General features: G+C 46.1%; 1 protein-coding gene across 4 annotated transcripts in view; it reads right to left on the bottom strand.

The window, feature by feature from the left end:
* ORMDL3 (ORMDL sphingolipid biosynthesis regulator 3) overlaps nucleotides 1–16,616 on the bottom strand; it is a 31,886-nt gene extending 15,270 nt beyond the window's left edge. Inside the window, exons 1-3 of one of the 4 annotated variants that reach the window (XM_083708890.1) lie at nucleotides 16,448–16,616; nucleotides 5,118–5,175; nucleotides 859–1,050 (exon numbers count right to left, since the gene is read on the bottom strand). In XM_083708890.1, coding sequence (XP_083565016.1) covers nucleotides 859–1,032 — 174 coding nt within the window. In that variant the 5' untranslated portion in view covers nucleotides 1,033–1,050; nucleotides 5,118–5,175; nucleotides 16,448–16,616. Of the gene's footprint in view, nucleotides 1–858; nucleotides 1,051–2,963; nucleotides 3,036–5,117; nucleotides 5,176–7,874; nucleotides 7,962–16,447 lie in introns of those variants that run through there. The other 3 variants (XM_083708889.1, XM_083708891.1, XM_083708892.1) reach the window with 3 other exon arrangements.
* Between the last annotated feature and the right edge of the window lie 1,822 nt (nucleotides 16,617–18,438).

Below are 18,438 nucleotides of genomic sequence, written 5' to 3'. Positions count from 1 at the left end.
TACACCTGAACTGGGAAACTGTGGTATAACCACACTCGGTGAGTGAACCAAGATTAATCCATGGTTTCCCAGATCAGGCATTAAAGTGGTTTAAAGTAATCGTGATAGAAATGCTAAAAGTCGGTGCATGGGGGCGGCGCAGGGAGCATGCAAGCGCCAAACTGGTTCTTGGCATAATACATCACAGTTTCCTATGCTGAGGTTGTCAAATCTGAGCCAGCTGTGTGCATGTATATGTGTGTGCGCGTGGGCACATGGGCAGTACTGTATCTTTAAGAAATTGTAAAATGGACACTGACTGCAAGAACAAGTTAAATGAAGTCCGTTAGAAGCGTTTCATGACTAAAGGTGGGTTGGTTTGCAGATTTAAAAACCACCACCACCACCAAGACCCTAATAAAAAAATCAATGTCTGTTATACCTGGCAGGTAGGCACAAGAATGCTTAGGATGAATCCACTTTTTTTTTTAAAAAAATGTGACTCTCTGCTCAGTTTGCATGCTCATAGCAACAATCCCATCCTTGGCACTGACAACTTGATGGATCTCTCTGGACAATCCAGCTGATAGCGCCAGACTTGCATCTAGATGGATACTTGCCGGCTGCCTGGTCTAGACACCAGACATTCATATAGCCTAGATGGCCATTTCTTGGAGGGCTGAAGAAAAGGGCTAGTTAGGGAGCTCTGGAGGGCTGTACTTGGCCCAGGGCCTAAGATTCCCCACCCCTGTGTTATAGGGAGTACAGGGGGTGGGAATTGTGTTGGCTTCCCCCTCCCTGCGCTGCCTGCAGAAGCATCCTCTGCCTACAGTGCCCAACGCCGGAACTCAAAGCTGCTCCCAAAGGGGCTCCCCGTACCATGTTGTGGATGATGTTGGTCAGAGTCCAAACCACAGGGACGCTGAAGAAGGGGATGCTGAGGAGGATCACGTGCAGAAGGCCGATGCCCAAGACGTAGGAGAGCCAGATGCCCCGGCTGTTCATGACCCGGGTGTTCGGGTTCACTTCGCTGTGAGCTGTGCCCACGTTCATCTCTCCAGCTCGGCGGCCCTGCAGCAGAACACAGAGGGACACAGATGGGTTAGCAGGATGAGGAAAAGCTCCAAAATGGGGGGGGGGGAGACCAGGGCTGGGGGACTCTGCAGCTGTTTGGAACGTTGCTGGACTACAGCTCCCATCATCCATGCCACAGCTACGGCAGATGGGGGTTGTAGTCCAACAAGGTCTGGATTCCCCAGCCCTGGAGCAGGTGGCTCCATCTGTTTCTGGCCTGGGTCAGTTTTTGCATGTTTCCATAAACCAACCCTATATATAGTTAAGCCTAATTATCCCACCAAGGGGCGAGGCTGATTCAGAATGCGGCTAGGTGAGGGTACGGCCCTTATAGATGCTCAGTAGCAGATGTGCCAGATGTTGCTGGACTTCAGCCACCCAAGAAGCCCAGCCAGCAGGGTGAATGATCAGGGGAGACGGGAGTTGCAGACCAAGATCAACTGGGCAGCCACATCCCTTCTCAACTGGCTTCCCGTAGACCTGGGAGGCCATCTTGTATCTCTTCCTATGGATACTATTGAGTTGTGAGTTGTGACTTTAATACGTAACAGATACCACCGCAGGGACGGTGCATAGGGTCCTATCATTAACAGAGCCCGGATTTAGAACTCTCCAGCCGATCAAAAACACATCGAGGCATCCTTAAATACACGCAATACCCACAACCCTCACACCGACGGTCACCACAATCACATAAGCACACTGCCATTACGTATTGATTTTATCTGCGGCACACGGCATGTCTTTACCTTGGAACGGCTCCGGCTTATGAAGTTGTGCCGGGGCCAAGCGGGGCATGAAGTCATTCACATCTTTAACCCTTGCGTGGCCGATTCCCTCTCCCACAACAAATAGCCAAGTGAGGGGGGGGGAGCTGGAGCAATACCTTGGCATGGGGAAGATCATCTCCAACCCTGTGTGCACCCCACTGTGGTTATGCTCCAAATCAAGAGGGGGCCCATCCCTGTTGCTTGCACCACGTGAAACCTCCCTCCTGCTGCAAAGAGAAGGAACGAGTGCATGCGCGCACCCAGCCCAATTCAAATTTTGACTGTAGCAAAGTGCAACGGGTTTAAAGCACCACAGCTGCAATCTGGTTCAACCCCTGCAGGAGCTGCTTATTTTTAGGTGGGGTGGGGTGAAGAATCAGCCGCACGAGGGCTGGATAGCCCCATCTACTTTGGGCCCTAGCCACAACTTGCCAGCGCAAGGCAGAGCCTCCGATTGCAGAGTAAATGAATACATGCATATAGCAGATGGAGCAATGTTTGCTCTCACAGTGAATCCACTTGTCCTGACGACAGAACAGCTGCAACTCAAAGGCAAAACAACACACACATTAGGCAATGTTTCCTATTTAGATAAGAGGGCTGGCGAAAGGGATGGCAAGGAAGGGATGGCGCTCTGGAAACCGGCATGTTCTATGAGCTAGGGTCAAGGCACACCCATCTCCTGCTCAATATTTAACTTGGGGGGGGGGCTGAGGACCAGTGGCACAGACTCCGCTGCTACACACACACAGCATCATAATATTTTTAAAAAGACATCTCCACCGCCTCTCCAGTGAGCATGACTAGGGGCACAGTCATACAGGAAATAGGGACCAGCCACAGGTTTCAGAAGATGTAATAAGTTTGAAAGCTGCCTTGGTTCCTGCCTCTTCTTTTGTAATGCCATTCAGCATCCATGCAACACTTTTGAATGGGCATGGGATGCTGGCTTACTCCAGAGTCACACCACTGCCCCACCTAGCTCAGTAGAGTCTACATTAGCCTTCACAAACCTGGCGCCCTCCAGACGTGCTGCCTGGGGTCAAAGAGGTATAGTCTCAAACATCCGGAAGACACCAAGTTAGCAAAGGCTAGCAATGGGTCTCCTGGATTTCATGAAGGGGTCTTCCCCATCCCTACCTGGAAATGCTGAGGATTAAATCTGGGACCTTCCGTTTGCAAAGCAGGTCTTCCTACAATGAGCTACATACAGCCACTCTCTGCTTTGCTTAAATTCTTCTCAGCAATCCTTACAAAGCAGTCCCATAAAAGAGCGCCGTGCAACCATCCAATTTGCATGCAATGCAATCGCAGCTGTCAGAATATGCACATTGCACTTAACTTCCTCCTACTCTATCCTAGGAGTTTCCCATGGCACCCATTTCCAAAATGTCTTAATTATCTGTTCTCTACAGCGAATGTGCCCTAATTATCAAGGCAGCTGCAGTCCGGCCTCTTGCATCATTAGGCAGCGCGGACACCAGATGTTCACAAATGCATCTAGACTTGGGCCTGAGCTGTTTCAGAGTCTGTAGTTCTGCCTTCTGCATTGTCCTGGCCACTTTAATTTGGGGAGGGAGAGGGAGAGGGAGAGAGCGAGAGCACTTGCTTCTGTAGCTCTTCTGTCCTTCAAGCTTCATGTAATCTCAGTCAGATCCCAAACATCTGGCCTGTCTGTGGGCTGCTATCTACGCAGCTGGGATGCAAGTCAGACACATTTTCTGTAGCTATTTATAGAACCTCCTATTCTAGGCTGAATTTACCCAACAAGGACCTTCACCTGCACATCAGCCTGCTTAACAGTAGGACACAACCCACTCACCCATTTTTAAGTACAGAGCATTTTTTCTAGTGGTGTTATCCAGACACCAATTATGTATTCTTTTTAAAAAAGAATAATCTTGGACTGACACGGTTCTCTGCTTCTAACATACATATTCATACGTTCCACTTTTCTGGCTGGCTTCTTGGGTTTCCCCCATTCTTATACAGTGGTACCTCGGGTTAAGTACTTTATTTGTTCTGGAGGTCCGTTCTTAACCTGAAACTGTCCTTAACCTGAAGCACCACTTTAGCTAATGGGGCCTCCTGCTCCTGCCGCGCCGCTGCAGCACCATTTCTGTTCTCATCCTGAAGCAAAGTTCTGAACCCCAGGTAATATTTCTGGGTTAGCGGAGTCTGTCACCTGAAGCGTATGTAACCCGAGGTACCACTGTACACCTGAAAAATCAATAGCTGGACAGCATTTCCATGGATTTTGTTCACTGCAGTGTGGATTCCCCATTGATCTAGTAATTTGTACACGGAGGGAGGACCACAGCTCAGTGGAAGAGCGTCTGCTTTGTGTATGAAATGTTGTGGCTTCAATTCCCGGCATTTTCAGGTAGGACTGGGAATGTCCCTGTCTGAAACCTTGGGAGAGTGCCTACCAGTCTGTGCAGACAATACTACACTAGATGGACCAATTGCCTGACTCGGTCTGCTTCCTATATTACTTGCTGTTCCCATTCTTGTGCAAGTAAGAACATGATACCTGGTGCATAGGTTTTCCTTCCCAAAGGGAGTTCTACAGGTATGTGACCAGCAACAACATTTCTTTATGCACCCTTCTGATCCGAGATCGGCACATGAAGCAGGCTAATAAAAGGCATTATCAGACACTACTTCTGTCCAAGAGCTTCTCTCTCTCTCTCTCTACACACACACACACACACACACACACACACACACACAAAACCATCGCCCCTTTCTATTCATGAACATTTGCCTTGCAGAGGCTCCAGCTATTATCCCGGAACTCTGGCAGCAATTGGGCGTTAGTTTAAAAGACCAATTAAAAAAGAGAGAGAAAATACCAAGCTATAAAAATTAACAACCTGTTTCGGCAAAGCATTTTATGAGGCTTTTTAAAAATTTGCAAGTGGAGTTTTGTTTTACTGATGACTACAGCACGGCGCAAAGTCGTGTCCCCGAGCAGGCAAATGTGTGTTAGAAGAAGTAAGGGCCTGACAGCCCTGAATCCTAGCCTTTATTAGCTCTGTGGTTATGATTAGGTGGAGAGGGGACTTCAATCGTCCCCCGAGGCTTCAAAACTGGGATTGCACAGGAAAACATCTCCTTGCATTGGAGAGCAAAGTTCAGATTGCTGAAGCAAATTTTCTTTTTTCTGCTCGTAAAAGACAGACACAACTGAGCGGTTTCCTGACCGAGGTTTCATACCACTGCAGCCAACCAAGGACTTGCGCAAATATGGGAGAGCGTTTGATAAGCTGTCAAACTTTAATCCTTGCTTACCTCTCCAGCAGGGCAGAATTGACGTATCAGAGTGGAACTAGAGACAGCTCCCGTTCTGCTTAAACAGAAAGGGGCGTGGGGGTGGAGGAGAGAGGAAGGGAAATATATTGTTAGAAGCAAAACAAAACAAAAAAAGGAAAAATGGTGTGCAGCACGCAGAACCCCACTCCCCACTCCCAAATCTCTGTCTGGGCTCAGCCATTAGCAATGGACTGATTGACAAATGGTGCTTGGGAAGAGGTCTGCAGGGTGGTAAATTGTAGGTGGGTGGGATTTAGCACCCCTTACCCACGCACCCGTATTGCTGTTAAAATGAGAAGGTCCTCCCCTTTTGCTGCGTTTATTGAACAACTCGTTTCGTTTCTTACATTTCTATTCCGTCTTTCACTCACGTGAGTCCCAAACGTCTTATATACGATAAGTGATAACAAAGCAGAACATCACAACCGCAGCGTAATGGTATAAAATAATTATCGAAATCATCAGCAAAACGATTGCAAACCATCAGTAAAACACAACTGCCTTCTATGAAACACTATTAACAAAGCAATAACAACAACAAAAAGGCGAAACAGCACAAACGCAAGAAAAGTCGTATGATAAAATTCACAAAGCATTACAGTGGTACCTTGGTTCTCGAATTCAATCCGTTCTGGGAGTCCTTCGACTCCCAGAACGGTTCGAAAACCAAGGCATGGCTTCTGATTGGCTGCAGGAGGTTCCTGCAGCCTGTTGGAGGTGACGCCGGATGTTCAGTTTTCAAAGAACGTTCACAAACCAGAACACTCGCTTCTGGGTTTGCGACGTTCAGGAGCCGATTTGTCGACAACTAAGCCATTCGACTACCAAGGTACAGCACTCCTAATGCACAAAACAATATTAGCAAAACTAATGAACAACCAAAACGGAAACTAAGGACTGTTGAATTCTCTCTCTATATTTGAAACACAAAGGAAGCTGCCTTATACAGAATTAGACCTCTGGTCCAGCAAGGTCATAGAATCACAGAATTGTCGAGTTGGAAGGGATCCCGAGTGTCATCTAGTCCAGCCCCCTGCAATGCAGAACTCCAGGGTTTCAAACATGGATCTCTCACACCCCTACCTGGAAAAGCCACAAGTCGAAACAGGCACCTTCTGAATGCAAAGCAGATGTTCTACCAATGAGCAACAGTCGTTCTGGTTGAGCCACAGCCATTCCCTTAAACCGCCTGTACTGCATCTGCTTTGGTATTTAACCCCACTGGGTTGCATCCAGTGCTAGTTTTCCGCTCAAAACAGGCCCATTGAAGTTAATGGCCACAACTAACCTAGGTCCATTAATTTCAATGGATCTGCTTTGAGTGGGACTTTCTCTAGTTTGGGCTTGAAGCCTGCTGTTTCTTCCCATCATTCAAAACATGGCAGTCCGGCTTCTTCTGCCAGCAAAGCCACACCTCAAACCCAAACGTGCATGAACTCCCAGTGGGGACCAGCCACACCGTATGTACCTGACCCTTGCAAACAATGCAAGAAAACCCTTAAGGTGATCACTTGAGATAAAATAGACTCTCTGATCTGCCCACCAGGAAAAGCAATGCTGCTTTTATTTATGCCACTGCTTATCCTGGGATGAAAGACAGGCAAGCCAAGAACCTGTGGCCTTGCCAGGGTGGGAAATACTCTTGCCAAAGTTGCCAGGCGATGTTTAGCCTGGCAGGGTCGTGAGTTGTTCAAACGTGCGAGTTGACGCTGCAAACATTGACCATTGCAAATTCCTATGAAGTGAATGCAGCGATAAATAAGCATAAAATAAATGTAAAGAGTAACATTCCCATCCACCCCAAAATATGCTGCTTAAACAAGCACTGATACCAGAGATCCTTGAAAACTCTTGTGAACCATCAAGTAGCTTTGGTGACAAGAAGCACTTACTGCCAGCGACAGCTGGTTTAGCAGCTATGGTCCTTCCTCTGCAGAGAAGGGTCTAACTGAACCACTGTATTTGGGGCTGCCCTTGAAGACTGATTGGGTTGTATTTTTAAAAAATGTATGTAAGGTAAAGGTAAAATGTAAAGGACCCCTGGACAGTTAAGTCCAGTCAAAGGTGACTATGGGGTTGCAGCGCTCATTGTGCTTTCAGGCTGAGGGAGCTGGCGTTTGTACACAGACAGCTTTCCGGGTCATGCAGCCAGCATGACTAAACCACTTCTGGAGCAATGGAAGACCGTGACGGAAGCCAGAGCGCACGGAAATGCCGTTTACCTTCCCGCCGCAGTGGTACCTATTTATCTACTTGCACTGGTGTGCGTACGAACTGCTAGGTTGGCAGGAGCTGGGACAGAGCAATGGGAGCGCACCCTGTTGTGCGGATTCGAACCACCGACCTTCTGATCAGCAAGCCCAAGAGGCTCAGTGGTTTAGACCACAGCGCCACCTGCATAACCTGCCTGTGGACCAACGGGTGATGGGTAGACCATAAAAGCTGGCAATAGATAGATAACAATCACAATCACAATTTATTATTTATACCCCACCTATCTGGCTGGGTTTCCCCAGCCACTCTGGGGGCTCCCAAGAGAATATTAAAAACACAATAAAACATCAAACATTAAAAACCTCCCTAATCAGGGCTGCCTTCAGATGTCTTCTAAAAGTTAGATAGATGTTTATTTCATTGACATCTGATGGGAGGGCTATAGATAGCTATAACTCCATTAACATTTTGGCAGGGTTGTTGTGTTGGTCCAGCACATCAAAAATAAGACCTAAATAGTACCTTTTCAGGTCGAAACAAGTTGATTTATCACAGGCCTCTTTGCATCTGGAGCAAGCCCATTACAAATCAGGATTAGTTGGTTGTGCAAAGTCATTCATGGATCTGCTCATGTCAGTGCAGTTTAAGTAAACGCAACAGCTAGATCCTCTGGGCTGAACTGAATTTTAGGGCACTGAAGTTGCATTCTTAATGCCCAGTATTCCTACTAATGTTGCCTGTTTAGCAAATGAAATGAGCCACAGGGAAAAGCTCAATCTGTACCTGGAGAGCCAGACAGAGCACCTATTCTGGGAAGCTATATTGGCTTTCTTGTTTTCCTGAAGGATAGGGACCCCTTAGGCCTTTCAGACGCTGTTGCGACTCCCGAAACCCACTCCCCACCCCACCCGCAACCACAAGGCCAATGGCCAAGATGGAAATAAATGGCTGCGGCTAACCCGAAGCCTGAAAGTGGTACAAATGGTCATTAAGGATGTTGTTCTAGTTAACAGAAACATGGAAGATGGAATCCAGGAACATCTGAAAAACCATAGGTAGTCCTCCATCCCTCTTCTAGGACTGCCACAGCCATCAAGAAGACATTCAGAGCTGGCTCGAAGGGCCCTTTATTTTTATGGAGGCACACAGTGGTTCATTCCACTAACGTGGAACCATATTTGGGATCCAAAAGGGAACTCTCCCATATCGGCTGAAAACACTGGAACTTATAGTTTTGTTTGTTTTCGCGGGGACTAGTGCATAGCTGTCAATTTCCCCCCCTTTTTAAGGGAAATTCCCTTAAAATCCGAATAGGATTCCTCGCAAGAAAAGGGAAAAGTTGACAGCTATGGTCTAGTGGGGTCTTTTCTGGTAGCTCAGCTCGCAAGCATTCACAGTGTGCGTTTTGAAAGCAAGCTAAAATGTGGTGTGATGGAGGTTTTGTTGACAATGGGGTACTCATCCTGCTATCATTGTGTTTTGGGGCAGGGTGGGGAGAAAGAAAGCTTCAAAACTTGGTCCAACCAGAGATGACAGCATGGGAAAGCAATGTCTCTATAGCACACCAATTTCACCTTTTTTCTCCAAAAGACCTGCTCTTCGCTTTTAGGATGCCCCTCTCACCATTCTAAACCAGATCCATTTCAGAATATGTTTTTGCAGAGGGGTTGGGAGAAACAGGTTCTTCGACAAGATTTTAACAGCCCACTTTTGTTCATGTTCAGATTCGGACTGCAAACAAAAACCAAACAAATCCCTGGCCTATTTTGTTGTGGTTAATTTTGAAAGCCTCTGATTGCAAAGGATAAATAAGTGATCGTGTTAAAAGCTTTCAACGGCGACAAGGCTACATATGAAGTGAACTCTGTTTAAGGAAGAGTGTTCATTAAAACAGTGTTTTTCAACCACTGTTCAAACAAAAATGTTGCAGACTGTTCTCTGCTCAGCGGGGATCAGCGGATCGATCCCCGCTGAGCAGAGAACGGTCCGCAACGTTTTTGTTTGCCATTAAAGAAAAAAATATTAAACATTTTCTAATGGTGGTGTGCCTCGTGATTTTTTTCATGAAACAAGTGTGCCTTTGCCCCAAAAAGGTTGAAAAACACTGCATTAAAAGTCTTAGGAACCATCAGAATGGTAAATCTGGCTGCATATAGTGAGAGCACAAGTGGTGCTGGTGGGTAGCAAATAAACAGCTGGAAACAGCTGGCACCAGAGCAAGCATGCCTGATGAATGCGCTCCTGTCTTAAGTTACATTAACCAGAGAACTACAAGGACAGATGAGACACTGAATTTATTAACTTTGCGTTGAAGCATGAAATGAGGACAGGAGACCCTGGATCCAAGCAATTTCTCAATAGACACACATTTATACTTACTTGTCATGTGTTGTGTATTTGGGGGGGGGGAGAGAAGTGAGTGAGAGACAGAGAGATCGTTTTGCGTGAAACTCTAAAATAGCAAAGGTGTGTTTTTTTTTAAGTGGCTATTTTTTAATGCCTCGTAATAACAATGTTCGCAATGAGTCTTTCTTTTAAAGGAACACCAACAGGACTTGTTCCTTTGGCATGCAAAACTAGCACAGATGGTTGTTTACAGTGCCATCCTAGGCATGCGTACACAAAAGTTAGAAAGGCCCATAATAACCAAATGCCATGGAATATTGAGAGGTCAGGGGTGTGGCAGTCAGTGGTGGGGAGATGGAATGAACTGACTGGAAGATGACTGCAGGGACAGATAAAGGAAAGATGGGGAACTTCAGGCCCAAAGAGCAATCTCAAAACTCGCAGGCATATTTTCAAAATTCTCACTCATATAGTTTCCCCACCTGTCAAATTTGGCCTGCGAGGACGCTCTTGATAACACTGTGGTCTGTGGATCCAAAAATGTTCTACACCCCTGATATAAAGGGCAGAAGGAACAAGTCCAGCTAGGTCACTTCCTGGTTTACGCTGAGCAGCTATTTTCGAATGTCCCCAGAGACAGAACTGAGAACTGCCCATAGTAGAGAAATCCAAGGTTGTAACTCAGCTAGGGCTAGGCATCAGTGTGTCTGTCCACTTTCCTCACTGTCTCTCTCTCACACACACCAAAGAAAAAGGCAGCAACGAATGGAATAGTTTCCTACACCGCTAATGCAAATTTCAGAGCAAATGCAAGACTACTGTCCTTATACTTCCAGGCTGAAATTGGCTGCATCTGAGAGAGAGCGACTATGGACAGTCACGTCAAATACTGCAGGCCCGACGCTTGATTGGTTTCCAACAAATCTGCATTGCTGTCTGCTACTTTAATCCCCACATTGCAAGTTGGGCAACAACAACCCAGAGGTGTAGTTCACTGCTACATTCCTATTGCAGCTTGGAGGGCGGTGATGGAGAAAAACAGCTTTCGGCAGCCCTGTAAAGTAGACCCATTTCAGGCCACAGATGGGACTATTTGGCCTCCAACAGCAAGCCCAGCACCCAGCTGCCTGCAGAAACCTCATGCTCTATTAACTTGCAAGCAGACTGGTTCCATTTTTAAATGTAAAAACACCCACATTTTTCTCCATAGTATGTGAAGAAAAAGACCAAATTAGAACAGAAACTCGCATATGTATTTAATGGTAACTTTTATTTTTCAACCCCCTCAGCTGCAGGTTCAGGTTACCAGGGATAACCTGCAACATTTTGTTGCAGGGCTTTGATTGTTTCCCTCTACAGTGGTACCTCAGGTTACAGACGCTTCAGGTTACAGACACTTCAGGTTACAGACTCCACTAACCCAGAAATAGTACCTCGGGTTCAGAACTTTACCTCAGGATGAGAACAGAAATCACACGGCGGCTGCACGGCAGGCCCCATTAGCTAAAGTGGTACCTCAGGTTAAGAACGGTTTCAGGTTAAGAAGGGACCTCCAGAACGAATTAAGTTATTAACCTGAGGTACTACTGTATTTCCAACATTCCAGACATGAGTGATGTTGCTCTGAAGCTAACAGGAAGAAAGTATTAGCAGGCTTGGGAGAACTCCAAAGTTTGCAGAACTTAAAAAACCCCAAAACCTTTTACGATACAAACTCCAGGAAAGGAAAGCCTGGGGTGGTGGGAACCCCAGAAACAGCTCCAATAAGAACTAGGCATGCCTAGTGAGCGTGGAATACCAACGATTTGGGGAATGAGGGAGAATAGAATGGCTGGAATTCTCAACAGGGAACACTCCACACTGCAACATTTTGTTGTAGTTTCCAGAGGGGCGTTGGAAAGAGACATGTATGCCCCAGGCTCCCTAAACAGCACCATGGATCACAAATCTGTTTTAAGTGGTCTTTGTATATACTCCTATTGAAGGTATTTTGATTTTGCTCAGCCTCTGCGCTCACTGAGCTAAACTTGTGCAACTTGTGTTTCAGTCAACCAGAACAAAATACAAGAGTATTGAGACTAGACTATATTGGGCAGCTTATTTCAGCTAGAAACTGAAACCTTCAGATCTAACATTTCGATTTCTTTATTTGCTAAGCTGTTTGTTTAAGCAACTGCCTTTGATTTCTTAAATCCTGGTTTTTATTTGAGGGAGTTTAATTCAACAGTCTCAGTTGAGGATCATTTTTTATTGACACAATGTAACTGTTCTATGCAAATTTAACTAGGCTTGAGCAAGCTAATCTGAGCAAGGATACCAATTTAATCAAACAACATGGGTTGTGTAACTTTTTAAAGGTGGTTTATTTTTTAAGGAAATAAACATCTGACCATATTATTGCAACAATATGACGACAGTAAACCATGATTAACTGCACGTTGTCCCACAGACAATTATTAACCACAGCTTGTTCCTCCAAACTTTACTTTGTTTTCACGTCTTTGCAGCTTTGCGAGCATCCAGGGTGGATTGGGGTGGCCTGGCTAAACAAACCATGGGTTAAGGAAAGGTGCCAGGTTTGCACGTAACATCAAACCCTAGTTAAAACAAATAAAACGCTTGTAATCGAAACAACAAACTATGCACTTGGATTATAGTTTGTTGGCACCAAACAAACCACTGTTAAGCTGCTGAGCAGGGTCAAACAAGCTACGAGTTAATAAACCTCAGTTTAATAAACTATGGCTGATCCTTGCGAGGAACCAGGCCAGTTTCATTCTAAGGGATCAAAAACGAATCTTCCAATGTCAATAATGCCTTATCTTGCACAGTTCTGGTGTCGCCTCAAAAAGGATACTGTAGCGCTGGAAAAAAGTGCTGAAAAAGGCAACCCAACCGTTCAAAGAACTGGGTAAACCCCCCTCCAGAGTTGAATGCAGTTTAAAGCTCTCTTGAACTAGAGTTTGGCTGTGCAGGAGGAGCCTGGACTAAGGATTCTTTAACTTAGCTCGATGGCAGAACACAGGCTTTTCATGCAGAGTGCGCCATGTTCAACCATCAATTTTAAACCTCTCTGGTGGCACGGCAGGATGAGATCCTGCAGTGTCACACCCCAATGCTGGGTGGACCAATGGTCTGAGTCAATTTGCGGCTGTGTCACATGTCCCTAGGTCTCCTCCAACCCTTTGTCCTGCCACCGTCTATGCCCATGCATGGTGTAGTAGTCACACTTATTTGCTCGTCTCATCCTTGCAAAGTGCACCATAGGACAGGATAATTAAGGGCTCTTCCTATTCTGGTGGCTGGTGATTCTTTAATTGCAGCATCACTTGTGCCTCAGGCTGGTGCTCTTTTGACTATTGACTTGGCTCTTTCTAAGTGACCTTTTTGCAGCATGACTCTAGCCATCCCACTCGACTGGAGAGAACCCAAAACGTCTGGATAAACAGAATCATGTTGGGTCACACCCAACAGCGTTCTGCTCAAGACTTGTTGAAAATAATGGACAAGCGTTGGCCATGCCCATTCGTTCCAGTAGGTCTACTCTTGCGTAGGAATAAGACTATACACAACCCACTAAAGCTATACTGTGGGCATGGAGGAAGCGAAGGCAGCAAACAGTGCATTCACAGATAGGATTTCTTCCATAAAGGAAGTTAGGATCGTGTTTCAAACTCCAGAAATAGCAGCCGCCTTTTAGCCCATCGTATTCTCAATTTCCAAACCTTTCCCCCCCAAACGGTATGCGATTGTAAACGGATTTCAACAGCTATAAAAAAAAACATTACAAAGGTTTATTGGGGGTAAAAGGAATGGCCAAACACTGGGGATGAAATGGGACTGGTTTCGGACAAGCAGGTTTATTCTCAATAGGCATTGTCTTTTGCAGTCAATCAAGAGGAATTAGGTTGTTTGAAAGGATCCAAAGCAAACAATAGACACATCATCTAACACATGTTGGATTAAGGTACCCCCAACCCACAAAAAATAAACCAAGCCTATCTTTCCCAGCTTAGTAAATTCCCACTTCTTAGACCCAAATCTATATCCTGGCCTGCCCAAGCAAAAGAATGAGGCAGAGTAGAATTCCAGGTCAGTATTTATTTACCAGATATATAAAGTTGCCTTCTAGTACATCTTCCTCACAGGGCAGTTTGTCTGTCATTACACAGTTATTACAGCAGCCTTTTTTCCTTTTGGAGCTGCAAGTGGGCGGGTGGTGCCATTTTTCATAGAGCCGTACCTCCTTGCAAGTAAACAACTACAGTAGTTTCTAGTCCAGCCCAGTCTCCAATGTGCTAATATGCTGTTTGCACGTAAGCCTTTCATTTTTAAGAACCTTATATGAGTCAGACCACCTGTCCAGACTGGCTGGCAGCAGCTCTCCAAGGTTTTAGATCTGGGACATTCCCAGCACCATATGGAGATATCCAGGGCTTGAACCCGGGGACAGTCTGCATGCGTAGAGTGACAATATGCCTTTTGCTTTTTTTACACTGGGGAGTGATCTGCTTTCCTGAAGTCTGCTACAGTATATCCTCTGCCACCTCACTTCACTGCAAGACTATATCCAAACTAAGCGACAGCTGAAATAACCATATCTGCTTTCCCCCCCTTGCTTTTTTTGGATCCAGTCTTTTGTTCAAATCCCCCCCCCCAACACAATGGTTTGAAAACAATGTGCAACGTTCCAACTGAGGCAAGATCCAAGGAGAGCTGGGTGAAAGCGATTGTGACAGGTCTCTTGTTGGCGGAACTCCTGCAAATAGTTCCCAAAAATAACATTTCTGCCATATATAGTCAACAGTTGTCCTGCTTCTCTTGGAACTGAGAATATGGATAAGAGGTCAGATTTGTAGGGAGATTCCACTAATGGTTCCCCCTTCCCGATCCTTTCCTGCTCTACGGCTTTCGGCTAAAGATATTGCATATACCGGTAAATTGCAATGTTTGCCTCCAGATTCTCCAACCCATTGCTGGGTTGCAAATAGATTCCAATTTGCTTTGGTTAGCTTCTTTGCAATGCAAATCCTCTTAAGGCGCCACAACGCTGGCCTATTAGTTTCTACTGCCCTACATTGCTGAGCACATCTACAACCCTACATATATTGGTGTGCCATCCAAGAGTGAAGCTGCCCTGCACACCATGTACTTAAAAGCGCTCCTATGCCACTTCAACAGGCATGGCTTTCCCTAAAGAATCCTGGGGAACTGTAGTGCTGGGAATTGTAGCTCTGTGGTGGGTCTCCCATCTCTGCACTCTCAATAAGCTATAGTTCCCAGAATTCCTCAGGGGAAGTCATGACTGTTCAAGTGACATATGAGCGCTTTTAAAGTGTATGGTTTGGAGGTGACCTCACTCTTTCATGGCACAAACTCAATACAGTCTACACTTGCTCTTGGACGACACAAGCCCAGTCAGAATCACAAAAGATGTTCCGCTTTGTTCTGCTGCAGAAAAGCATCATGGGAAAGGGAGGCAGATTGAGCAAGGGAAATATTCAATTTCATCCATAGCACCACAGGGGTTTTGACCACATCAGAATATGAATCTCGGGGTGAAAAGGAGTTCTGCCTTGAGCTGATGGAGCTGGCTGCTTCAGCAGACATATTAGAGATGATGAAAAAGAGGTTAAAGGGCAGGGGTGTTGTGCCCAAACCTGCTTCCTGTCCTATATAGAAGTTGGGTGTTCCAAGGAAGTCACACATACGCTCCCCCACCTCCAACAACATTACAGAGAGCTGTACACATTTTCTGTACAAACAAACTTTCAAAAACTCTAGAATACAACATAGTCATCTAGGTCACATCCATGCCATAAATTAGCAGCCATAGTTTCTCATGAAGAATCCTGGGGACTGTACTTTGTTAACTGTAGCTCTGTAAGGGGGTCTCCTAGCAACTTTCAGCACCCTTTAAAAACTACAAGGATTATTTGTGGGGGAGGTGCAACTGTTAAAGCAGTTTGAGAGTGCTTTAAATGTTTGGTGTGGATGTGACTTCAGTGACACTTGCTCTTGCTTGTTTGTTTTTTGCCGACACTTGGGGATATTTCCATCCCCTCTCCCCTTCGTGTCCTAACCCCTCATGCTTTCCCGACAACCTTCACTCCTCTTGGCTTAAGTCAAACAGGTGCACACGCTAAAACGCAGCAGCAAAGCTCGGTGCAGGAGTTTTAAACAAGGCCGACACTAGTAGATCCCAGGCTCTGAACTAAATCGTGGGCTCAGATGCCCAGAAAGGTGTGTGCATATCTCGAACCCACAACATTCAGCACCCGCTTCTGCTGGGTTAGACTTTTCTACTCACTCTTAAATTAGGCCCAGCATGTCCAAAGGGGGAGCAAGCACGTCACTCCCAACTTCAGAGACTCTGTAGTTCTCCTCCCCAGGATATATTTTAAAAGCAACCCACCAGCTTCTCTGAACGAGAGCAGCGCTCCAAAGCGTTCACACGTACACCGTCTCCCTTATCAACACTCACAGCAGCTGTTCTTAACCCACACACCGTTTCCCCGAGGCAAATGTGCAGAACCTTCTCCCATTTACCATATATTTGCATCCCTTCCTCTCCAAGGTGCTTCCCCCCTCCAGGCCCAGATTTTTAAAAACTTCCTTCGCTTGGCCGCCCACTCCTTCCTTGGCATGTTTACAAGCACCCTCCGCCCCCCAAGCTGTGATTTGGGCTGGAGCAGCCGGACCCCTTTCTCTGCCCCACCGTCACCCCACCCCCCATGCATTTCATTTACCAGCAGGGACGGCTTCCTTCCTTCGTGGCCCCCAGATCTGGGCTGCCTGGAAAGGCAACGGCGGTGGGGGTGGGTTCACGAAGTGGGGGGTCTTCCTCTCCCTCGAAAGCCCCGCTCCCCGCAGCTCACACTTCTCTTCCCAAGAGCTGACAACACAGCAAGGAGCTCTCTCAAGCACCGCCTCTCCGGACACATCATCACCAGCGGACGGTGGAGCATGCTGGGAAATGTAGTTCTCCAGGGAGCCGCTAGTCCCAAATTCCTTCCAGTGAGCTACGGGCACGGCGGAGGCTTGCAGGGTTTTCGGGCTGCAAACCTGCGCCGCCTTTCCCCGTTCAACTAACTTCTGGGGATTACTTCTGTGCAGGCGGTGCAGTTATTAGATTGCACTGTCTGTGATCCGCAGTACAAAATGATGATGATACCTCCAGTCGATTATAGGGTTGTATTTTAGTCTTTGCCCCTGGCATGCTGGTTTTTCTTTAACGCACAGCGATTATATTTATTTATTTATTTGTAATGTTACAGCCCAACGCGGGCAGGTGCAGCAGGTTTAACATCTCAGTGAGAACCAGGCCCCTCGCCGTCACCGGCTGATGGAATCGAGCCGCTCAAATTGTTTTTATAAAGAGGTAAGATGCACTGTTTGAGTGGAACTACATGCCACGAGGAAAATGCGGGATTCCCAGCCCCCGTGGCAAGGCGAGGGGAGGCAAGATAGGCACTGAGGAGGTATCTAAAGCTGCGATCTTGCCTGACAGTAAGCTCCAATTTAATTTAGTGGAACTTAATTCTGAGTAGAGACGATTGCAGCCTAGGAAATTTGGAGACTCCGCTGTGCTCTCTCCCCAGTGCAGAGGCATCAGCTGAGTTGCATCCCAACACTTCCAGCACAGACGTCCTTTTTATTGTACATTTCTGATGATTTATGCATGTGAGGTTATAGACATTCGTGATGTGTGGCCATACACAATCCCAATACTATTTCCACTTGCAAAAGTTCCAAGACAGACATAGTGCTTTGTTTCCAATGGGTACATGTCCCATAGCTTCCTGCTAAAATCCTGTAACTTTTTATACTTTTTATACTTACAGATTTTCTGTGGGGCTTTTCCTTCAGCTTTAGTGCAGGTGTCACCCTCTAGATGGCAATAAGGTGGTACCATTGGGGAACCACTGCAAACCAACCAATAAAGCAGAATGATTCGTGTGGATAGTCCACTATAAATCCACCACGAATGCTCTGTTGTTGCATCAGTGACGTGTTTCAGTATATAACCAACAAAAAAAAACCCCCACCAGTCTGAAGTGGCCCAGAGCCTTCTTGGAGTGGCCCCATACATGCAAAACTTCCTCCCAGGGGACATTTGTGTGGCTCCCATCCTTATCAGCCTTCAAACAGGCCTTGTAACCCCTTTAGATTCACTCTTGCTTTCTGTGAAAGGAGGTGTGCCAAAACCTATGTTGCTTAAATTGTTGCAGTCTCGGCTTTAAACGGTTTTAAATTGTTTTACTGGACTTGATGTGCTGGACTGCAGAGAGAGCTTTAGACTATTGCTTTAGTTTTATCATCTTAATTAATTGATATTTATCTGTAGTTCATGTTCTAAATTTGTACATAATCTGCCTTGGGAGGACTTTGGTCTGGAAAGGCAGCATGAAAATACTAGTAACAAACAAGCAAACAGGACTGCCAACCTTTTTTTTTTTTTTTAACCTGGCCCTATTTCAGCAGCTTCTTGGGAGAAAAGCAGTGACAAACCTAGACAGCATCTTAAAAAGCAGAGAAATCACCTTGCCAACAAAGGTCCGTATAGTTAAAGCCATGGTTTTCCCAGTAGTGATGTATGGAAGTGAGAGCTGGACCATAAAGAAGGCTGATCGCCGAAGAATTGATACTTTTGAATTATGGTGCTGGAGGAGACTCTTGAGAGTCGCGTGGACTGCAAGAAGATCAAACCTCTCCATTTTTAAGGAAATCAGTCCTGAGT

Source organism: Podarcis gaigeae (genome assembly GCF_964106915.1).
Source record: "Podarcis gaigeae genome assembly, chromosome: 13".
NCBI classification, from domain to species: domain Eukaryota; kingdom Metazoa; phylum Chordata; class Lepidosauria; order Squamata; family Lacertidae; genus Podarcis; species Podarcis gaigeae.
Note: the sequence above shows the minus strand (reverse complement) of the source record. Positions and strands in the feature narration are given on the sequence as shown.